The following is a 25,299-nucleotide window of genomic DNA, read 5'->3' as shown; positions in this document are numbered from 1 at the left end:
ACTTAAAGGTTTATTTCAGTGGTTAAAAATGTTTATTCCACTTATTCTACTCCTTTTTTTAATCCTTGTTGCTATAAGTAGCAAAATTAAAATGTTATATGATATATTGCAAAAAGATCCCATAAGGTTTTGGTTTTTAAAATACTATAGTGAGGTGTGGCTTGGTCATTTTGCTGTACAATGGAAATGGACAGAATGCTGTAAATCAACTACAATAATAAAAATTAAATTAAGGCGTTCCCGTCGTGGCGCAGTGGTTAACGAATCTGACTAGGAACCATGAGGTTGCGGGTTCGGTCCCTGCCCTTGCTCAGTGGGTTAAGGATCCGGCATTGTCGTGAGCTGTGGTGTAGGTTGCAGACGCGGCTCAGATCCCGTGTTGCTGTGGCTCTGGTGTAGGCCAGTGGCTACAGCTCCGACTGGACCCCTAGCCTGGGAATCTCCATATGCCACGGAAGTGGCCCAAGAAATAGCAAAAAGACAAAAAAAAATTAAATTAAAAAAATAAAATAAAATACTATAGTGATATGGAACTGGAAAAAAAAAAGGAGCATGATGACATGTGGTTGACACTGTAGGTTGGCAGGCATCTCTAAGATCATTTAAATTCCCCCATTGCTTGTCCCATTACTTACAGAGATTTACATATTTCAAATGGGCTAATGTTTTTGAAAAATAATCAAAAATAATGAGTCCTACATCAGTCTACCATTTTATGCTTTGCAAATAGAATTTATGTACATTATCATATTTGTCTTTCTCAAAAATTTAACAAGAGGTCGAGGTAGTTAATTTATTATTCTCTTTTCACAGATGGGGAAGCTGAAGGGTAAATTTATGAAGTCATTTGCTGGACATGATCCAGAAGTAAACCACAGGCATGGGTCAAGGGCTTAGATTTTCTGACTTCATGCTGGTGACCAAGCTAGGACACTACGAGATATGTTGAACCATGTAAAGTGCTTTTTTTTTGGGGGGGGGGGGGGGTCGTTTCTACGGCATATGGAGGTTCCCAGGCTAGGGGTCTAATTAGAGCTATAGCTGCCAGCCTACACCACAGCCACAGCAATGAAGGATCAGAGCCATGTCTGCAATCTACATCACAGCTCATCAAGACACCAGATCCTTAACTCACTGAGCAAGGCCAGGGATCAAACCCACAACCTCATGGTTCCTAGTCAGATTTGCTAACCACTGAGCCACTATGGGAACTCCTAAATGCCTTTTTTGTAGGTCAAAAGGGTTGAAATCAGACATTTCCAATGGTTTAACCTGCCTAGTGGAAAAAATTATTAACTTAAGATGTCATCACCCCTCTTTGCACTGGCACTGAGCGAAGGGCAGGCCTCAAATAAAACTGACCCACTTGATGGAAAAGCTTTGAATGGAGGTTTATCACTGGTTGTATCTGTCGACAACCTCCCAAAGAAGGGAACTCTAGCTGGACAAGCAAACCCGGAACTTATAGCATGTGAAATTGGCAAGAAAGGAAGTGGAATACTAAAACGAATAAGTAAGCATATCAAAGACAAACTCTGCTAATAACACATTTTTACTATGAGAGGGCCCTGATAGCTATAAAATGTTCCATGTACAGCTCCATCCTTTGTTTATAGAAAAAAAAAAGTGTATATACTTACAAAAATTCTTCCTTTTTCATGGAGGCTATGTTTTTGAACTACTTTATCTTTGAGAGGCAACCAAAACATATAATTTTCAAGGAAGGAAAGAGCAGAGGAAGGAAGGGCCTAAAACCAAGGTGACCAACCATCCTGGTTTGCCAGGGACTGATTGGGTTTCCAGGACACAAGACTTTCAGTGCTAAAACTCCTGGGTGAACAAAGTTAGTCACCTTATCTTAAAAACCTCAAAGTATTTCCTTGGATATACATCTAATTTTCTTTCAAATTTCCCTATTAATTAACCAAAAAAAAATAGACATTTTCCTCCCTTTTATGGATGAAGCTGCTGAGACAAACAGTATGGATAAGATGACAAAGTCCATAAGTTGCCTAGTTGATTTTAGTCCTCAATTTCCCTTGATTTGAGTCATGTCTCCGGTAAAACCACTCATGTTTATTCCAAGAATGTATTTGTTTAGGGTGGGAAAGAGTGAGGAAAGGGATGATAAATGATTTTGTACAATCATTTTTATCTCATCAATTGTTTTTCTATCAGCCTTGCCCCCAGGGCTAGGAGTAGTGTAGGAGTCCTAAATCACTCTGAAGCTGTCTTACCATACAGGCCAAGGAGCTTAAACCACTTGCCAATCAGGTGATAAAGCACCAAAGGTCCCCTGCCAGAAGGAGGGACCAAAGCCAGGCTTGTTTGGTTGGCATAACATGAATGAGTCTGAGAGGAAGTCACCATGGCAGTGCTCTCTGTAGCTATCCTAAATGGCATCTTTGAGCTAATTCAAAAAAGTTGCCATTTCCTCTAGAGTTGCACTATCTAATATTTTTGCCACCAGCAATAAGTGGTTACTGAGCACTTGAATTATTACTTGTGTGAAATATACACAAGATTTCAAAGCCTCAGTACCAAAAAAAAACAGAATATTTCAATATTTTCAGATTATATGTTGAAGAAATACTTTTGATATACTGAATTTGTTCTACAATGTATGTGTTTAAAATGACTACTAGAAAATTTTAAATTATGTATGTACCTTGTCTTATATTCCTTTTCATAATGCTGTTCTAGATGCTTTAAATTCATCTGCCAGAAAATTAGTATAATAAATGTACAAATCTATTAATGTACAACTGCAGAACCATATATCACTGCCCCACTGCATATCATGTAATCTCAACACCTCACATTCTGGCTTTGGTTCTTCAATAAGCCTATGAATTATAAACCTAATAAAAGGGTTAACACTTGTCAATCACCACATGCCAGTCATGTTTAAGTGCTTTGTATGTATTAATTCAGTTTGACCATAAGGTAGAGGTCCTTCCCTGAAATGAAGCAAAAGACCAATTCACCTTGTGCATAGTTTAGTAAAAGGGTGGAGAGTCTGAGATATTTCAAGATTTCTCCTAAACTGGTTCAGAAAATTAGCTAAAGGAAAAATTATTTATAGGCTTAAATATTTGTGCCAGGTTTCTGCAGTGTCTTGAAATGGCGTTTTACAAATATGTTTCAGACAGGGAAAATAAGCTGCAGTTTCATTAGTTCCCCAATGAAATTCTTTCCCATGCTCTAATAAATCCTCTCTCAAGACAAACCATGATTATACAGTTAATCATGACAGTCTCTTTGGAAACCATTTGTTTTGGCTGTCTTCCAGAGCTGAATTTTTTTTTGGATGAGTGATTATTCTGTTTATTTATTTATTTTTTAATGAAGAGAGAACAACAGATTCCACCTATTGAGCTTATTGTGCAAGTCACAAACCCCTCTGTACCCAAAAAGAGGTCAGAAGCTGTTTCCCTATCTTGTTTGCAATATTGATTCACACCTCGAAATACAGAAAAAGCACAATTTTAAAATATGCTTAAATATAGCATAGGCAGCAACCATCAGTGTGACCCAGTGAGATGATCAAAGGCCTCTACCTGTGTTCAACCCTTTTGTTTGGGCAATATAATAGTCAAATATTAGTGTCAGTATTAAAACCACATTTTATCTCATATACTCTGCATTCTCTAGAAATGAAACAAAAAAATTATCCAATTTTCAAATTAATTTTCCCATTTGATTCCAAAAATCATTGTTTGCTTCCCAAGAGACCAACAAAACTTACGCTTTAAGGACAACCAGAAAGCTGTATCCAATGCACATGATCCCCACTAGAAAATAGGAGAGTGGCAGTCTGAAATTCATCCATCCAATTGTTCGTTTATTGTCATAGTAGCCATAAAAGAGGACGGAATATTGAGCCAAGCCCTAAAGTCCAAAAACAAAGCCACTTAACAGATGCTGTGGAATGCAACTCAAAGTAAAAAGATCAACTTTTAAGAGGAATAACAAAATGACATTAATTTTCAAACTTGGGAGATGGCTCTGACATGAGCCCTACTGTTTTGCTTCATGGAGTGGCTGTTTCAGCTGCCACATTGATTGACAGCCTCTTGGTTTACTTGAAATTCAGGGACTTCTAAATAGACTACTATTTTAGACCAAATATAGGCTTGCTCAGCTGTGGAGCCATTACCATGAAATTCCCATTGATTGAAACATCAAAACACACTTCATGGTATCATTAGATTTACAACTTTAAGAGCTTGCTTAATATTGGAAGAAGGATCTGAAACATGCTTCCTCAAAGTGTCATGGCAAATTTCCACTTCCAGTTACCTAAGCCACAGCTAGACTGGTCCTCTGTGAATCACAGAGGCCATGTCTCAGATTACACTCAGCAAAAACAAGGAGCAGATAAGATGATATTGGAACCAAATGCACAACCGTCTATTTATCAGGACTATTATAGCATTCTCCCCTAAAAAGCATGTTTATTCATTCAATTACATGCTCTTTCCCAAAAATTATCTGCCAGGGTTGGAATCACCATCTTTCAAGGCCACCTGAGTAACTGCTCTCTGTACACAGAACTGGCATGTTTTGATGCTGCTTCCCTTATAATAGTCTTCATCTTTATCTCCTCTCATTCAGTGTTTTACACTCTTCCTTTGGAAGCATTGTTTTTCTATTACTATATATCTACTTTCCCAGTTCTCTCTGACTTCATCTCTCGGGCAATAACCTAAAACGATAACTATTATGCTTTGTGAAGTAAGAAGATAATTGCGGTAATAATATCAACAATTTGTTGTGGGGTTTTTTGTTTTGTTTTTGTGTTTTTTTTTTGTTTTTTGCTTTTTATGGCCACACCCATGGCATACAGAAATTCCCAGGCTAGGGACTGAATTGGAGCTGCAGCTGCCAGCCACTGCCACAGCAACAGTAACACGGGACTAGCCACGTCTGAAACCTACCCCACAGCTCACGGCAATGCCAGATCCTTACCTACATGGATACTAGTCAGGTTCATTTCTGCTGAGCCACAAGGGGTACTCCAAGATGCTGCATTCTTTAACATCAGTTTTAACAATAAAGGTGACAGGCTGACCTCATCTCTAACTCTTTGTCTTATTTCTGGTGAGCTCACATCCTAGTTCAAGAAGGTGCTATATACCATAACTACCCCATCCAAAAAAGGCTGAATAGCTACGAGCTGTATGCCTATTTTACAGATGAAGAAACTGAGCTTTAGAGATATTAACTAACTTGTCCATGTTCACCTAGCTAGGAAGTAGCAGAGTTTGGGTCTGTCTAATTCAAAGCCATATACTTAACCACTGTGCTATAATGCTTTGCCTATCCTTTCCTTGCCTACCAGGCCCTGTATCATACTAATGTCATATCTACCCAGTCAAACAAATAAACAAACAAACAAAAAAAAAAAACCCTGGAACCACTCTGCATGGATCCAGAGTGGTGTCAGGACCTCTTGGAAAGGACCTGGACACCACTATTGAAAGATTTCCAAGGGCTTCATCTCTACATACATAAACATTACAACCTTAAATTTTTTCTCTAATTCATAATGGCAGCATTGGGATTAAAATACACCTCCAAAATAACATAAAAGGGAAACGTAAACATATAACAAACATCTGGTGAGCTTGTTAGGTTAGCACAATAGCTACTGGGGCAGCTAATTCATCTGGTGTATGTACCATTCAGCATATGTTCAATGACTGGCACTTCATAAATATTAGATCACAACCAAAGGGGGAAAGGGTCCGTTTTTGGAATCCTGATTATTTTGCAAAGGTTTCTTCAGTTAACCTATTTCTACATATACAGCGAATTATATGAAAGAAAGAGGAGGTACTGTTGAAGCACACAATTTTTAAGAGCTTTCTCCAATCCATCTCAGTAGCATATCGAGGGGTAGCTTTAAACACTTCGAAAGGCTTAAAAGAGGAATGCCTCTTCCCCACTCCCGGTGGGCCCACCACACGCTATGCATCTTTCCCTTTCTCTTAAAACTCCAACAGCAGACATCTGGAAGTGACAAAAATAGAAACAACTCCTGGCTTAGCCAAAGTTCCATTTGGTTTCCATGTCAGCACACATGGCTTTCCCTGTGGGAGCACTCTCCCATCCCAAATCTGTGACAGAGAAACCACATTCGGAGCCAAGTTTCAAATGAGCACAGAAAAGTCCTGTCCAACTCTGGGCTCCATGCTTGCAAATTGTCTATTAAGACACTAATTTCTGTTTGAATGCTGCAGCTGGTCTAGTCCTTAGTCATTGACACACATCTATGAGAATGTTTTGATGATGCGGTCACTAGGAATCAACTCATGTATTTATTTACCTAACTAGCTTTTATTGAGAACTTATTTGCCAAATACTATACATAGATGGAGTGGAAGACTGAATTACAGAGGCCCCTAAAAAAGTTCTGCGTTCAAATATCCCCTTTACAAGTAGGTATCACCTGAAATTATATCAGAATTCCATCCCTTTGGTGTTTCTCACTACAAATAAATATTCACTGTGAAAGACAACATTCTATCTCCAGGATGATAAATGAGTTTCATCATCCTTAGTAAGCCCTTTTAGTTTGTGGTAACTGTCAAGCCATTATTCTGAAAAAAATATATATATATATGAAGTCAAAATTAGAAAGGAAGCTATAATTTCTGAACCATGCCTGCTGAAGGGGAAGTGGTACCACATAATTGGACTATATTTCTACTTTTCTCTAAGTTATTATCACTTATACCTTCGTGTTAAGGGAAGTTTCAAGTGTGATAAAAGATAAAGAATTACATCACCTAACTGATACAGAAGTTCCCTTGTAGCTCAGAGGGTTATGGATCCGGTATTGTCACTGCTGTGGCACAGGTTCAATTCCTGGCTCAGGAACTTCCACATGCCATGGGGACAGCCAAAAAGAAAAACAAAAATCTGATCCAGTGGAAATACAAGAGAGAAGCAAGGACTGAGATAGCTAACAACACCCAAAACAAACCTCAAATACCTTTACAAGAACAGCAGGCAGCCTGACCCCTTTCGCAGTATACACTGAGTCCAGTCCCTGGCCACCCACCTTCTCTCCAACTAGACTCACCAAGCTTCTACCTCATGCTTTGCTCACCTTTGAGTTTCTTTTTCTTTTGCTCCAACAGAGATCTAGAGTTATAAAACTGATGTTATATGGGTCTTGGCTAGGAAGTATGTCAAGTACAGCAAAGAAGCTGGGCTGAGTCCTCACAGATCTTCTTATTTTTAATAGAGGAAATGAACTTCTACCTGTCTATGTTACACTGGCTCTCAAAAAGCTGTCAAGTAGACAATTTCTTTTGGTGCCCATCCATGCATCACAGGCTCAGGGCAGTTGTCTAATATCATACATACATAAAGTACGTGGTAGGTTAAAAATCCAGGTCTGTCTAAAATTCCATGACTGAGTTCTTTTCATTACGCTCCACTGCCTTTTTAACCATGCTCACTTCCGTAAAGAAAACTTCCATTTGTCTTTTGTGCCATGATCCACAACTGACACTAATGGTGGGGAATTCTAGACCCTATGCTCAAAGTCCATTACACATTGCAGTCCACTTGGATGTTTCACAGGAACCTTGAACTCGGTACATTTTAAAAGTTTCCCAAAACTTGTTTGTTCCTCCTGTCTCAGGAAATGATCCTCACCCTGGCCAGAAACTTGGATATTGCCATTATCTTCCCATTTTCACCCATAAGGCACATGCAGTCACTTGCTAAATCCTGTAGTTTATGCCTCATCCCCATATCTGATACCGATCCCCTCTCTGTACATAACTGCCATTTACAGGCCTGTCTTCCTCCACCTTATACCAACAAACCCATTCCATACTCACAAGAATCTTCTAAAGGATAACTCTGACCATATTTCCATCCTGCTTCAAAACTTTATGTTCTACATGGCCTAGAGAATAAGCTCTGACTCTTAAGCATAAAGAATCCAACTGTCCTCCATGATTATACCCTTGTTTTTTTTGTTTGTTTGTTTTTTGTCTTTTTGCCATTTCTTGGGCCGCTCCTGTGGCATATGGAGGTTCCCAGGCTAGGGGTCTAGTCGGAGCTGTAGCCACCGGCCTACGCCAGAGCCACAGCAACGCGGGATCCGAGACGCGTCTGCAACCTACACCACAGGTCACAGCAACGCTGGATCCTTAACCCACTGAGCAAGGCCAGGGATCAAACCCGCAACCTCATGGTTCCTAGTCGGATTCGTTAACCACTGAGCCATGACAGGAACTCCATATACACTTGTTTTTGTATGACGCACTCATCTTCCGCCTCTCTAATCTCTCCCTGAATACCAGCTTTGCTGAATCACTTATGGGTACTGAGTGCATAGCACCATTTACTGTCTCCATACCTTTGTGCATATTGATCCCTCTGCTTAGAATACGGCTCCCAGTTATCCTCCCCATTTCAGAACCTAGCTTGTTCCTACTCTTCCTTTAAAACTAGTTCAAGATACCACTGTAAAGATTTTACTAACCTCTATACCAGAGACAGTTGTTATGGGGAAATGCATGGTCATTTCCTTCAGTTGCACAGAGCTCCACTAAATGAAATACATCCCATTCCTTCTCTAGCTCTTCACTCACTCCACCCAGGGAAGGTATAGTGACTTTTCTGATTGGTAAATGAAACTAACTGGGCTTGCCTTTCAAACAAATTATTTTGAACTCAGATGAGAAACAGAGTTATTGTTTACTGGATCTTCTCAGAACTCCAGTAAACTTCAACACCAACTCCTCCCTTCATTATGCTTCCATGTGCCTATGACATATATTTTTAGCTGGAGATTGTCACATTGTATGGCAATTGTTTGTTTGCACATCCAGTTAGACCGTAAGATCCCTGTAGACAGGGAACATATATCAATTACTTTTGTATTCCTAGCATCTCATATTCAGTTTATGTTTGCAGCATGACTAAGTGAACAGAGAAACTGCTTCTAGTAGTCATTAGCAATCCTCAGTTAGATTAAGCTTCTTCAAATTATCATCCATGCCAGCCTTTTCTATTATTCTCCTATTACCAGTTTTAATAGAACAGAGTAAATCATTCAAGAGTGTAACATGAAAATAATAATATTACATCAGGATTAAATAAATCAAAACCCAAGAAAGTATTTGACAAAACTATTTAATTTTTCCTACTAATTGCTAAAGCTCTTACAAAACGAAACAATCTCAGTGCTATAAAATGAGATGCTATGTGTGATTTCTTCCCACACAGAAAAGAGGGGAAATTTACAAGGTAGAAATTAAAAGGACACTGTTACAGGGCTTTGTTGTTAAATGTAAATCTGCCTAGTAGTTCTTTAAAGTTATGACATGTGAATTCATACATGAAAAGAGGTATTCGTTGTTACCTAGGCATAGACTGTATTGGGAACACCTTAGTATTGTCTATTCAAAAAAAGGATTGTTTTCATTTTTTGTTTGTTTTTGTTTGTTTTTGTTTTGGCCAGACCTATGGCAAATGGAAGTTCCTGAGCCAGGGATCAAATCTAAACAATAGCTTCGACTCAAGCTGCTGCAAAAAAACAGAGAAAACTCCAGATCCTTAAGTCAGTAAGTCACCAGGGAACTCCATGATATGTCTTTTTAAAATCAAACCTAAGGAGCCTATTGAATCAAAAAGACTTGCACTGGACATTAAGGAAGTGAAGCAAATATGAGAGCCAGGGATGAACAACCCTTAGGTACTGCCAATCCTAGCACTATGTACCTGAGCAATGCCTGCCTCTGTTCAGGGAAGTCTTTAAAGAAGTCTCATTATGATAAGAGGCTCCTCACCTCTTCCAATCTCAGGATCTCCATTCCAGGGATGGACATGGGAATCTACAAGAGGCTTAGAAGGTTGACTTGAGGCCATTCTTTTGCCCTCACTGAGAAGTTATTCATGACCTAGGAGTTCAATTTCTGCTGAGTCAGCCTTGGGCTAGGCTGAGATAATAGATTTGGCAAAGAGGCCATGCTCTGAAGCTTGTTGAAACTCAATAACAACAATTTAGCAGCCATGTAAGTGTGCTGCTCAGATCTTCAAAAGACAGTGAAATGGGTAGCGTGAATCAAAAGATACAAACTCCTAGTTATAAATAAATTATGGGGATATAACATAAGCAAGGCACTATAGTTAATAATGCTGTATTGCATATCTGAAAGCCGCTAAAAGAGTTGTGGACAAAGCCGCCTGCCATTTCAGTAAATAGAGGATGTTTCAGCCATCGAAACATTAGCCACTGCAGCCACCCCCAACAGTACACCAGGAAGGAGGAAAAAAAGGATCCTGGTCCTAGATAGGTAAGATGCAGATCAAAAGAATAATTTCAGTCAGTCCAGACTCTTGTGTCTTCCCATACAGAGAAAAGCACAAAAATTATTAACTTGAGATGTCTGGTTTTTGTGATTAGCAGTGATCTTTCTACATTCCACCAAATGGGTTTGTTTTGTTTTTTTTTCAGCAAAGATTCCTATATATCCTGACTCCTCCTTATCTTTTGGAGCAGTCCCTCAGAGCTATCTGAGAAACTGCCACCCCAGGTTATAGTACTCAGTGAAGCTGCCAAATAAAATGTAATCTCAATTTTTAGGTTGTACATTGTTTTCAGTAGACATAATAAATCTTAAAAGTTCTTATGACAAGAAAAAAAAATTCTGTAACTATGTATGGTGACATGTTAACTAGACTTATTGTAGTGGCCATTTTGTAAATATATACAAATATCAAATCATTATATAACATAATATAATGTCATATATCATTATACAACATAATATAATGTTGTATGTCAATTTTTCCTCAATAAAAAAAGGGGAGCTCCCTAAAAACAAAGATGCATTTGAACTACTGAAATATTCCTAAAGAAAAGATATATCATTATGTATGCAAATCACAAAAATTTCTCTTCTAAATACGGCCAGTATAATAAGAGATGAAGGAACTGAAAAGAACTGAGACTACCTGAGAGAGATCACTACTTAAAAGAACTGCTGATGTGGATAAAATAAGAACTGAATTGCTGTTTGTTATTATTTAAACTGTCTCTGGAGTTCTCTTGCAAATCACTGGGTTAAGGACCAGGCATTGTTACTGCAGTAGCTCAGGTCGCTCTGCTGTAGCATGGGTTCAATTCCTGGCCTGGGAACTTCTGCATGCCTTGGAAAACAAAAACAAAAACAAACAATGAAAAACCAACCAACCAAAAATAAAAACATTTAGACTGTCTTCTGACAGTCTCCTCTGAGGACAGACTTTAAGAATGTCATCTGGGAGTTCCCATCGTGGCTCAGTGGTTAATGAATCTGACTAGGAACCATGAGGTTGCAGGTTCAATCCCTGGCCTCGCTCAGTGTGTTAAGGATCCGGTGTTGCCATGAGCTGTGGTGTAGGTCACAGACACGGCTTGGATCCTGCATTTCTTTGGCTGTGGGGTAGGCCAGCCGCTGTAGCTCTGACTGGACCTCTAGCCTGGGAATCTCCATATGCTATGGGAGCGGCCCAATAAATGGCAAAAAAGACCAAAAAAAAAAAAAAAAAAGAATGCCATCTGACAAAAGTGGGTACAAGGAATCTTAAGAACGAGATCTGGCAGAAGTGGGTACTTGGAATGACCTGTTAGAGTAAAACAATTTTACATTCAAATCAACCACATTTTAGTCTGAATTTCAGTGCCTCCTTTAATTATCCATACTTGGGAAACTAACTAACCTCTCTGAGTCCTAATTCCCTCAACTATAAAAAGATTATTAATCTTCATCTTGAGGGGTTGTGAAGATAAAATTTAGTGTATGTGTCTGCTTAACACGTAACAGTTAACTCTCCTCTCCTGCCCCTTCTAAGACTTCCCAACCACCTCCCACATCTATGACAACCAGCAGAAAAGAGGAGGCAAAGTTGACACCACCACTGATCTCCATATGCAATGTTCAAAATGCCCTCAAGCTGGAGAGCTAAATGCATTTCCCTTTACTCACAACCAAAATCTTTACCCATATGATCTTTGTCTGATATCAGCTCAAGCTCATTCCAAATTCCCCCTCAGTTCCTCCCCTCCTTACAAGAATATCAAAGCTTTATAGTCTCTTCTTCTTTATCATTCCTACATCATTCTTGTGCCTCCAAGTATCTTGCCTACAGACATCCTCTTACTGACTCAAACTCATTCTTCTAATTCTATTGCTTTAAATAATAGTATTTTATCCAATTTGATTCTTAGCATGCATATTAGACAATATCCCTATTTCTCAACTATTTTAATAAAATATATTTTCCTCCTGTTCAGTAAGACCCATCACTGGGTACTCAATAAAAAAATTAAAAATATGGTGCTTTATAAATGGTGATTTTTGAAAAGCCATAAGACTGGCTAACTCTGCGTATATCAAATGGTACTTGTCAGCTATTAATTAAAGGGAATTTGGATGAGTTATGATACATGCTTATGGGTGACAGAGCACTGAGCTCCAAGGCAATACTTCCAGGGGGGTCCAGAGAGAAGTTCCAAGGTTCTAACATGGAACTCAACTGAGAAGCAGCTCCTCGAAACCTCACCACCTCCATCCTAAAGGTTTTCTGATCCTTCCTGTCCTATAGGCCCTTCTACCACAAGAGGTCATGCTTGCATCTATTTTACAGTGTTTGATAAATTGATTCTGCTTCTCTTCACCTGAATCTATAAGGCATTGCTTAGCTAAGCTGGTATATTAATCTTCTAAGATGCAAAAAGCAGACAAACAAACAAACAAGCAAAAAATCCCTCATGTTCCAATTAGACCATGTAGGTACCAGTCATTTCTACTCTAGGCCTGAAACATGTCTTATTCTCCTGGCATTTCTGGGCTCTTTAGAAGTACAGAATTCTAGGCGGAGGGGGAGGGAGTGGGATGGACTGGGAATCTGGGGTTAATAGATGCAAACTATTGCATTTGGAATGGATAAGTAATGAGATTCTGCTATATAGCACTGGGAACTATATCTAGTCACTTGTGATGGAGCATAGTAGAAGATAATGTGAGAAAAAGAATGTATATATGTTCAAAAAAAAAAAAAAAAAGTACAGAATTCTGAGTTTCCAGGGATCTCAAGGACATCTAGTCAATGGTTGCCTCCGTGGTGTCACGACAGATGGAATGCTGGGCTGTCCACTTAGATCGTCTTATAATACAGCATGGGCACTGCTATGAGGTAATTGTTCAGAGGATCAAGCAAAGAAGTCAAGGGTAAATACTGAACCTTCCCATTTGAAAAGCTAATTTAGGAATTTCATGTTTATTATGAAAAGGGAAAATGGGACCCAACCGCTCCCCTTGTGAACTACTGCATTAAATGGAGTCAGTCTATGTTCCACAAACTGTCAGTGAGAAGGCTGTTGAAAATTATGACAGGAAAATTACTAATGTGATACAAAACATAGAAAGAATGCCAAATTAGGAGGCTTTTATTAGCCATAAGATTTAAAACATGCTTCTGTGACTCAAAGTTTCCCTAACTTTATTTTTTTATTTTTATTTTTTTATTTTTTTGTCTTTTTTTTTTTTTTTTTCCTAGGGCCAGGGCCTCTCCTGCAGCATATGGAGGTTCCCAGGCCAGAGGTCAATCAGAGCTGTAGCCACCAGCCTATGCCAGAGCCACAGCAACACGGGATCTGAGCCTCATCTGCAACCTACACCATAGCTCATGGCAACGCCAGATCCCCAACCCACTGAGCAAGGGCAGGGATCAAACCCGCAACCTCATGGTTCCTAGTCGGATTCATTAACCACAGTGCCACAACAGGAACTCCTCCCTAACTTTAAAATGTGGGACATGGGATCGATCTCTATGGGTACTTCTATATCTAAAACTCTATTTGTGATAACTTGTCAATCAAGTGATCACAGTATGCAGAAAAATTAAGAAATAGGTGAATAATATCATGTCAGTGACTTTTTTCTTAACCTTTTTAATCATCTCTCATTGGAGTTCCCATTGTGGCACAGAGGGAACGAATCCAAATAGGAACTGTGAGGTTGCAGGTTCAATCCCTGGCCTCGCTCAGTGGGTTAAGGATCCGTTGTTGCTGTGAGCTGTGGTGTAAGTCACAGGCATGGCTCAGATCTGCCATTGCTGTGGCTCTGGTGTAGGCCGGCCGCAACAGCTCTGATTAGACCCCTAGCCTGGGAACCTCCATATGCCATGGGTCTGACCCTAAAAAGACAAAACAATAAAAAAATTTTTAAAAATCATCTCTCATTGCCTTTAGAATCATTTTCAGGCCAGCCTAGAGTTATAAAGGAAAATGAATATCATAAGATACTCCAGTTTCCATCTTCCTCTATCCACTATGAATAATATTTCACCAAACTGCATATGAGAGAGCAGTTGAGGGCTATAATTAAGTCTTGGTGAGCACACTTATCACCCAAACCTTTCCTCTAGTTTTCTCCTGTATTCATCTCCTAGACTCTCTACTCCTCCCCTTAGCAGCTCTCAGTGCCACCTTCTTCTTTGTCTTTCTCAAATAATCAATACCTTCAAAACCTCAATTGGACATTTTTTTTTGAAAACTTTTTATCTTTGTTAGTTGACAAATTTATAAGTATAAAAACTTCAAAAGTAAACATTTAAAAGTCAAAAGGCCTTAAGTTCATATTTTGAATTCTTACTTTGGAGTTCCCATCGTGGCGCAGTGGTTAACGAATCCGACTAGGAACCATGAGGTTACGGGTTCGGTCCCTGCCCTTGCTCAGTGGGTTAATGATCTGGCGTTGCCATGAGCTGTGGTGTAGGTTGCAGTTGCGGCTCGGATCTTGCGTTGCTGTGGCTCTGGTGTAGGCCGGTGGCTACAGCTCCGATTAGACCCCTAGCCTGGGAACCTCCATATGCTGTGGGAGCGGCCCAAGAAATGGCAAAAAGACAAAAATAAATAAATAAATAAATAAATAAATTCTTCCTTTATCTGGTAAGACTAAAACATCAAAAAATGTCAATAATATTATTAGTTTTTGTTCTTATTAACTAAACTGGAAGGTTATTATTTTGCTAATCAGAGAGAGAGAGGAGAAATAAAAATAGTTTGGGGGTACACAGTAATAAATTATTTTAAATATAAATGGTGGGGGGGGAGACAGAGATGAAAGAAGCAGAAGTGATACAAAGGAGAAAAAAAAGATAAGAAGTAAACTCTAACTCAGAAGCCATCTGCTCTCTGAAACCCAAACACTAGCAAAATTAACAACTGGCTTCCTCAGAACTCTCCAGTATGTTTTTTTTTCTTTCTCTGTTTTACTCAATGAAGAACACACTGTATACTAGCTATCTATGTATCTTTCTTTTACTGTCATGACTACCTTGAGGTCAAGAACCATGTCACATTTATCTCTGTAAAACCAGTGCATGTTTATATCCAATAAATACATGCTGAAATGAAATGAAAATTCCAACTGATAGGTCTGATTTAAAATTCCAAAGACCACAAAGTCGGGGCGGCCACTCCACCTTATGTTTATTCTATAGCTGCCAGGTTTACTTAGAGACTGGGAACCTTTCCTAAAGTTTACATTTGCTGCTACTGTTCACATAGATTAATTTCTTTGGCTCTTATCTCAATGCTCTACAAATCTTCCCCCTTGCTCAGGATTCCCAGTCAACAAGATTCGTTAAGCCTCTCTCATTTCAGTATTATATTAAGGGCTTCAAAGAAGATGTAGCAGATGTGGTCCCCTCTACAAAGCTCACAATTTAGACAGGTTGAAGGTAGAATTCAAAACATCTGTGAAACATGCCTACTAATACTATAAACATGAAGACTATTGTTTTTCTCTCCCTCCTTCTTTCCCAATCTACATAAAATTTTATTCACACTTGCTTCTCTTTAAAAACTCCTTGAATTATCAATTTCCCAATCTCTACCATGCTACTTTCTCAATCTATACTTTTCCAAACATCTCTAATCTATTCACCATTTTTAAAAGAATGTGTGGAATTGAATAGCTGTCAGACTTGGATCATACTCCAAAATGATTTTCCAATGGGCAGAAATTAGTCCCTGCCATTATGATAATCCTCTCCAGAGCAGCTCGAAAGGTAATATTCAATTCAGTGCTATAATGGAATAATGCACATTTGGGTACCATGATACAGATTTTCATATAATATAGAAGTTAAAATTTAATATTTAGTATTTACTATTTAGCTTAATTTAGTAATGACTATTCAGTAATGCTAAATAGACTTGTTTAAGAAGTGAAGAAGTTAATGTGAAATATCAAAGCCCAAAGAATCCAACAAGATTTTTCAAAGAGCACATTTGCAGACTCCTCCATTGTCCTTTTCCAAAGCCAGAGATAATAATATTCATGTTAAGTCTTTGAACTCTGAGCTCACCTTCATTCAATATCTATCTTCCCATTTAATCATATTATCATATTCCCAAACCCTATTCACTTCTTTCTTTCTTTCATTTTTTTAAAGGGGACAGAGACATCTCTCTTAAGACCTTCATCTAGACCTAGAAGGTCTTCATGCCATGGAGTTTCAGAATATAGAAAAATCTGTCCTCTTAGGAGCACAGCTGTGTAGAAACACTTACATTGAAGTCATACAACACACCAAAGTTGGCTGCTGATGCCTCTTCAGCTCTGGGAACTGTTTTCCTAGGTAAACTGCCATATGGCAAACCCCAGAGGTACTACATGGAGAAACAAAGAAAGCAAGCAGTTAACAACTGGAAACAAAGTCTGAGCCACACATTTGATCACAAATGGTTTTATTTGAAAGCACTTGAGAAACTTTTTCATTGGGACTCTGTGAGTCTCCATGTGGGGTCCCATTTTCTGGGAATTGACTACTAAATCCAGAGTTAAGAACAAAGGGAACGCCAAGGACCCTACATTCTGACTTTAGCAGACCACCAGCAATGGGGCCAACCACATTCCCCAGAGGCTTGCTGAGAACCCCACTACCCTTCATTACCTCCAAAGTGGTCTCATTTAGGAGGTCTGGAAAGGAGAGAGGTGGCCTTTTGGGGACGGTAGTGCTCAAGAAAACTATACTCCCTCCGTCTTCAGATGGAAATAACCCTTGGGGGTGAGGGTGGAGGGAGAAGAGGAGACAGAATCACTCATACAATTAGAGGGTGTCAACTAGGAGGGAAGACAGCACCAACTGTGACATATACTTCACACTGATTCAGGTTTACTTCCCTGATCTTGTACTATCAGATTAGAAGAGATGTTATTAAGGGTGGAGCCAGCCAGTGATGGAGCAAGGGTGGGGTCATACCAAGAGCATTGGTAAGAACCAGAAAAAATATTCCTCTAGCCCCAGGGCAGGCATGTGGTTGGCCATGCAGATGCTGCTTCTTATGTGACAGGAAAACATCCCTTTCTTGGGGCTGGGGCTGGGGCTGGGGCTGGGGCAGGAGGATGAATGTGAATGAAAATCTGGGTGCAGAGCTTGACAGGGCAAGGGCTGTAAATCAGCCCCTGCCCCTGCTCTTCAAACAATCTGCATCACTTCCACAGCAGCCTGGCATCCCCTCTGGCTTCCTGAGACCATACAGAACAGAGGGTGAGTTCTACTGAGACTATTTTGCCCTAAACTTGGAGGCCGCAGTAAACAAAGAAGATTGGGGTCTCCAGTTTGTGCAGGGTCACAGGAACTTTGGGCAAAAAGGCAAATGCAGCAGAAGAATGCCGTGTGAGGCTGCTCAGTGGAGGCAGCTGAAAAATGTAGCACTGTTGCTGGGAGGTGATCAATCCTGGCCTCTGATGGTTCTGTAAACTTAGCATGCAGGAAGGCCATCCTCTTTTGTACTTTTTCTGGAGTTAGTAATCAATGCCCAGAAAACAGAAATCAATGCCCCTCAATATCTAACACAACCTGTAAAAAAGCATCAAAAACCAATAAATGTTCCTGTTCTAGGATTATATCTAGTGGAACACACATTAGCTCCCTCCAGTACATATTAGGCATTCTGCAGTTTCCTATGGTTGGAATGAATTAGCTACAACCTTTCATTTCTTCCACATGGAGGCAGCACCCTGTGCAGGAAAGGATAAATGAAGCTGATAAAACTCCCTATACACCCTGCATCTGACACTGAGGAGTGTCATAGTCACTGGTAATGGGGTTTCAGATTTCCTAAGAGAGAGGAGCAAAAACAAAGCTGAGGTTAATTTGAAAGAGATGAAATACGTACATTCTGTTGCACTGCCTGAAAGTTTTTACCTATGACCTTAGAAGTCTTAGGACTTTGGATCTATATCCACTGTCTTCTATGACCAGAGAGCACAGAACACTTAGAATTACCTCAGAGATTATAAATTATCTCAGAGACCACAAAACTCTAAAGTAAGGGTGCAAAGCCTTCTTGCAAAGAATTTTAGGTCCTCATCCCAGATCAGCTTAAACAAACAAACAAACAAAAAAACTCACTTGAGATATTAGCTAAGTCCAAGAAGCATTGTGTGATTCAGTTTCCAATTTTTTTTTTTTTTGCCATTTCTTGGGCCACTCCTGTGGCATATGGAGGTTCCGAGGCTAGAGGTCTAATCAGAGCTGTAGCCGCTGGCCTACACCAGAGCCACAGCAACACGGGATCTGAGCCGCGTCTGCAACTTACACCATAGCTCACGGCAACACCAGATCCTTAACCCATTGAGCAAGGGCAGGGATCGATCCCACAACCTCATGGTTCCTAGTCGGATTCGTTAACCACTGAGCCAGGACAGGAACTCCCTACATTTTTTAAAATGGAGGAAGAAAAACTTTTTTTTCCTATAGTCTACCTCATACATTTGTTGTGAGGTTTAGTAAGTAAAAGAAGTGAAGGTGCTATGCACTATTAAAAGCTAAAACTCATTATGCACACAAGGCACTATTAGTAGTATTATGCTTGTGGAGCGGCTTGATACAAAAGCTGGCTCTGATTTGAAAGCATGGGGATAAAAAGCCACTCAAAACAATGAGTTTTGGCTGTTGTTAATACTGTATTGAATAAATTGCTTTAAAATACTGATAATATGAAAAGATCCTTTGTAGGTTAAATAAAGCCTAACTCAACTTCTAGGTGGTAAGCATCCAAAGCAGTCTGTCTTTTAACTCTTTTTTTTTTCAGCATCTAATTGACATTTATAGAATATTTCGTACAATAACAGCAGAACACACATCCTCTTCAAGTGTTCATGGAGCACTTACAGAATAGACCATATCCTGGGCCATAAAACAAACATTAACAAATTTAAAGGATTATAATCATATAGAGTGTGTTATCTGACCATATGGGAATCAAACTAGAAATGAATAACAGGAAAATATCTAAACACTTGGAAATTAAACAACATACTTCTAAATAAACCATTGATCAATGATAAATAAAAATACATTGAACCTGAATGAAATAAAAATACAACACATCAAAATTCATGGGACACAGATAAAACAATGCTGAGAGGAAAATTCTAGCAAAACTGACAAAGAAAAAAAGAGATAAGGCACAATTTATCCATATCATGAGTGAAACCAAGAATATCTCTACAGATCATAGAGCTTCAAAATGATAAGGGAATATCACAAACAACTCTACAGACATAAATTTGGCAACTTGGATGACATGGACCAAGTCCTAGAAGTATGAACTTCCACAACCATTCAATATAAAGTGAATAATTTGAGTATCAATATAACTATAAAATAATTGAATTTTTAATTAAAATATCCTCCCAGTGTATCTCTAGGTCCAGTAGTTTTACTGGAGAAACTTATCAAATATTTAAATAATAATTAACACCAACTTTATATGATCTCTTTCAGAAAATAAAAGAAGGGAGAACACTTTCCAATTCTCTTTATGAGGCCAGTTTATTCTGATGCCAAAACTAGACAAAGTCATGAAATAAAACTAAAGTCAAATATTCCTCATGAACATAAATGCCAAAATTTTTTTTTGCTCTTGTGCTTTCCTTTATTCTGCTCTTCCTCAAACTAAAAATCATGGTTCTTTCTAAACCTGCCATGTCTTTTAACTCTTATGGGTAAGTCCACAACTTCAGTCTTGCTTCTTGGTCTTATTTGATTAAATCTTCCCCCTCCCGCTAACCCAGCTCAGGGCTTGGCTTTCTTCTTCAATCCGGACCCAGTATCTGCTGTATTCTCCTCACTGGCCTTGGTCCCAAGAGATCCATGCCACCCCATTCCATATGTGGCAGAGGGGATGGAGAGGTAATCTTATTTTATACCTGGAAAAATTTGCTCACTTTCTATTTCTTTAGATAAAAAAACAGGGGTTTGAGGACCGATCTTTTGCTGATTTGAATATACACCTGTTTCTGGATACCAAGTAGGCGCTACTACTCCCAGAAAGGAAGAGGCAGTCTTTTCCAACCCCAATTCCCATTGGATGATAAAACTGTAGCTCACTGGATCCTCGGAGCAGAGCTTCCATGCCTGCCTGCTTGCACCTCTCATAAGCATCCTATCTTAATAAATCCGTTTCTTGTCTATCAAAAAAAAAAAAAAGCTAGATAACTTGAGTTGCATTAAGTAGTATCTCTTTCAAAGCAAACCTGGCAAAATAAATACATGCAACTCACAAGGTGTCAAAGTCTTACTCTTGAGCAATTAATATTTGGGCACAGGGACCACCTTGGGAATCTGATGAATCTATGAACTTTCCACAGAAAAATGTGGACACACACATAACATTTTATATATGATTTCAGAAGGCTCATGTACCCTATGGAACAAAGATTAGGATCTTTGGTTCATAAGTACCATTTTGAAGATTAACCTTGTTACAAATAAGAATGTAGGTAGCCAGCTAGTCATTCTACTCTTAAAGAAAAGAGCTTTTCTAATAGAATGATTGCAGAAGAAGCTTGTTTCAGCTTTTTTCATAAACTGGAAGTCAGAATCTTACCTCCGGTAACATGATAAGGCTGAATGTCAGGATAAAGAGAACCATATTTACTCCATACATCCACCTCAAAAAGAGGAAATATGAGGCCACTGATGAGCCAAACTGACCTATATAAAATAAAAATTTGAAAGAGAGCTCAATACAAAACAAGATAAGAGCAATGTCTTGGTGCCTTCTAAAATAAGTCTTTGCATTGCAACACACTGGTTATTTTCACATTTAAAGTTTCTAGAATTCTTCTTTTTCCATCCAGAAAGAGAAAATGTTAACATAACGGAAGTTATGTAGAACTAGATATAGTTATGTAGAATGACTATAGTGCCATTCTATACAATGACTACATCTTTAGAGCTTATCCAAGAGAAAGCTGCCTTTTGCATAGCACCCAGAACTGCTATTTGAAGAATCCATCTTATCCTTTGAGTTAACAGCGTTAAGTGACCAAATGTACATAAAGTGGTTAACAAGTTCAAGCTCATACTGCTTACCACACAACAGGCCAATAAATCAAGAGATGAATTGTTGGGGCAAGAAAAAATGACTTCAGAAGCTGGCAGACCAAGAAGGTGGTAGACTCATGTCCCAAAGAACCATCTTGCCTGAGTTAGAATTCAGGCTTCTTTTATACTAAAAGGGAAGGGAGAAAGTCAAACAGTTCTTGGTTCTGGTCAGCCTCCAGAGGGGATGTCTTAATTTCTTTCTTTCTGCAGTCATTAACAAGTGGGCCTGGTTAGGATGTTTCCTGTGAGCTAAACAAAGGTATTTTGGCTTAATGCTTATTACCTGGGAGGCAGGGTTCCCAGAGATGGACCATTACGTTTAATTTAATTTTATTGGCAATATCCCTGTAGTGATTAACTTGTAATAGAATACAAAGTTTCTTCCCTATTACAGTAACTACAATGTTTGGCCAGTAGTTAGCAAACATAATCATAGTTATTGCACTTCTTCTTCCTTTTCTCAAGCAACAATGCTTTTCTCAAAAAAGTTACATCTTTTATGCATAGTTATCCTATAGTCCATCCTGTGTTGTTCTTCTGCATAAGTGGCATTTCACAGGTACAGTGTAGAAGCTGAAGGCCATTCATTCACTCTCCACATATTTAAAGTATCTTCTGTCCAGAATTATCTTAGATGTGAAACACAGTATCAGAAACAGAGTTGCTATCACAATACAACTTACATTTTAGTGAGATGTGGAAACAAAAAAAAATGCAATAATTTTAAAAGAAATAAATACACATTATAATATATATTATAATACATATATACATATTATATGTATGTTTACTATTATATGCAATATTACATACCATCTATTATATCTATATATTATGTGTACTATATAGTATATATATATGTGTATGATGTATATGGTAAGTGTATAATATATACATAGAATGTGTTATATATTATATATGTATTATATAAAATTTTTAAAATCATATTATTATAAAATTAAATATAATAATTTAGTCAGGTCCTAGGGGGAAGAAGTTAAAATATTAAGAGAGATTGCTTTAGATAGGTCAATGAAGATATACCAGAAAACATAACATTTGAGCAGAGATCCAAAGTTGAAGGTATGGGTAGCAATGGCCAGAGCTGATAAAGAGCAGCTCAAGTAGAGGAAAGAACAGAAACAAAAATTGCGAAGGCGGCAAGAGCTCAAGATAATTGAGGAACAAAACTAAGCTGTGTGGCTGAAGGACAAAGAAAAAGGAAAGTAGTGATGGATGCAGATGAAGAAAGAAGCCAAACCATAGTGCATACATAGGGTCTCTTAAGAAAAGGCAAAAAGTGAGAATTTAATTTTAAATGCTATTAAAGTCATAGACAAGTCTTAAGTAGTGATGATGGGGCAGGGGAACTTGACCTCTAAACACCCACTTCAGCTTTGGAGAATGAGTTGGGAGGGGATTGACAAGAGTGTGCTGTCAACTCACACCCCCCACCCAAGGGAAAACTGAAATGATCTGTCCAATTCTTATTGAATGAGAAAAAGAAAAATAATCAAAGGCATTCTCTTAAATCAGAGAATGAAAGAGGAAGAAAAAAATTGGAATTTGAATCTCAGGTTGAGATTTTATAGATTAAGTCAATGTTCTTTGATAATAACTTAAAGTTCGACATCAAATTGCTAGTTTTTACAGTCTTCCCAAGTTTCATTTTCAGTTACCCTAGAAGAATCAGTGAACATCCTCAGCTACCCACAGCATCAGGCCCTTTGTCCTGACTCATTTAGCAAAACACCTCCAGGGACCGTTGGTTATCTTGGGGCCTCTAGCTCTGAAACATTACTGATGGGGAAGTATTATTACAGGAGGAGCGAGGTTTGTGTGGAGCAAATTTCAGCCTCTGCTTACTAAGATGAGGCCAAGCTCACATGAGAGTCAGACTTCTATTTCCAGAACTTAGTCCATCCTTTAGGTACCAGCTTGCTTATTTCTATAACACAGTGGCAGTTTTAATAAAAATTTAAAAAGGAATCCAAGGAGTTCCCATTGTGGCTCAGGGGTAACAAATCTGACTAGTATCCATGAGAATGTGGGTTTGATCCTGGTTTCACTCAGTGGGTTGAGGATCTGGCGGTGCTGTGAGCTGTGGTGCAGGTCCCAGATGTGGCTGGGATCTGGAGTTGCTATGGCTGTGGTATAGGCCAGCAGCTAGAGCTTAGACTCAACCCCTAGCCTGGGAACTTCATATGCCATGGGCGGCCCTAAAAAAGACATGAAAGAAAAGAAAAGAAAAGAAAAGAACAGAAAGAAAAAGAGAAAGAAAAGAAAGAAAGGAGGAAAAAGGGAATTCAATGTCAAAATGGACATTTTGAACAAAATGAATTATTTTTAAGTCTGAGTACCTGGATTCATTTCACTTCGTAGAGGGGTACAGAGTGCTATAAGATTTCTACCTGTATGGTGTTGATAAACACCCCTCCTCCATTGTAACCAGAGCGCTAGCCTGTCTGCAGAAATGCTGAAGCAGATCTCCCCTCCTAGGACATCCGATAATCCACCTGGCTCCCAGTGATTTCATATCATTTCATGGCTGTTATCTATGTTCTCTGGTAACAACTACCTGAGAACTGCCACAGCCTTCATCATGTTTTATTGAAGGCAGTGGACTTCCAGTTTGTTAGTCATTACAGTTATTCATTCACAGGAGGAGAACATTTGTCTCTACGTATCCAGGGCAAGTTTTTCCCTAGAAATACAGGTGAAACCCTCTAGGGTAGAGTCCTAAGTATGGGATACTGACCCATCTTTCCCTCCTTCCCTCCTTCATTTCCTTCCTTCCTTACTGGCTTTTTATACTTTTGCTCTTCTAATTAGTACCATGGCCCACCCTTTCCCAGCCTCCCCAGACACAACCCCTAGAAAATGAGCTTCTTAAATTGAGTATAGAGTAGAAATACAGCTAAAAGCAAAAAAGAGAATCAAATTAAAATGCTTCAGAAAGCACCCCCTATCCTATACATAATCCCTATTCATTATGGGTGAAATATACTTTAGACTCCAAACCTCTGGTTTTTAGACTTGAAGGTGGCTTCATAACAATTTTATCTGGGGATACAGAAGTGATAGCTAAGAATCCTAGGTATAAAGAAAATGGATTGCAGGAAAACAAATTTCATTAAAACCAGAATGACTGTAGGAAAGGACCCGGCACAGGTCAAAGAGACTGAGGAATTCAGAAGACAGTGTTCCTTCTCCAAGATACCTACCGATGGCAGAGGAGGAAAAAACAATGACAAAACAAAGAAAGATCAAAGATCATAAAGAAGAGAAAATAAATCAACTGGTTTGACCTCAAAGCTCAAATGCCCTTTCCCTTTCTTAACACAAAAATCAAACAGAAGACATTTTCCCTCTTCATGTTCATTTATCCTAGCAGTTCTATCCTCCCACAGGATGTTGACTGAAACAGACATTTTCTTAAAAAGGCAACCTTTATACAGTGTGTCTAAAAGAACATAATTAAAAAGAATAGTAATTCACATGTGTGTGGTCTCTCAGATAAAAATGGTTTATTCTTGGAGACAATGATAATATAAGAGCTAATATATTTTGATGATCGATTGCATACACTAAGCACTTCATTGGCATCAACTCAATTTACTGCCTATACAAATTGATTAGGTTAACTGTGTGATGGGGAATCAAAAACCTAAACACAGTAGTTGACTGATCCAAGACTTGGTTAATAATAACTTTTTTTTTCTTTTTCTGCTGCACTCAAGGCACATGGAAGTCCCTGGGCCAGGGATCGAATCCTGAGCCACAGCTGCAACCTACATCATAGCTGCAGCAATGCTGAATCCTTAATCTACTGCATCTGGCTGGAGATTGAAACCACACCAGAGCAGCAACCCGGGC

General features: G+C 38.8%; 1 protein-coding gene across 1 annotated transcript in view; it reads right to left on the bottom strand.

The window, feature by feature from the left end:
- The window catches only part of TMC1 (transmembrane channel like 1), a 159,391-nt gene that overhangs the window by 63,120 nt on the left and 70,972 nt on the right, over positions 1 to 25,299 (bottom strand). The window contains exons 7-9 of the mRNA XM_047769233.1: positions 20,924 to 21,030; positions 16,595 to 16,693; positions 3,749 to 3,891 (exon numbers count right to left, since the gene is read on the bottom strand). Coding sequence (XP_047625189.1) covers positions 3,749 to 3,891; positions 16,595 to 16,693; positions 20,924 to 21,030 — 349 coding nt within the window. The remainder of the gene's footprint in view (positions 1 to 3,748; positions 3,892 to 16,594; positions 16,694 to 20,923; positions 21,031 to 25,299) is intronic.

This window comes from Phacochoerus africanus, chromosome 2, assembly GCF_016906955.1.
Source record: "Phacochoerus africanus isolate WHEZ1 chromosome 2, ROS_Pafr_v1, whole genome shotgun sequence".
In the NCBI taxonomy this organism is placed as follows: domain Eukaryota; kingdom Metazoa; phylum Chordata; class Mammalia; order Artiodactyla; family Suidae; genus Phacochoerus; species Phacochoerus africanus.
This window is presented reverse-complemented; position numbering and strand designations above follow the sequence as displayed.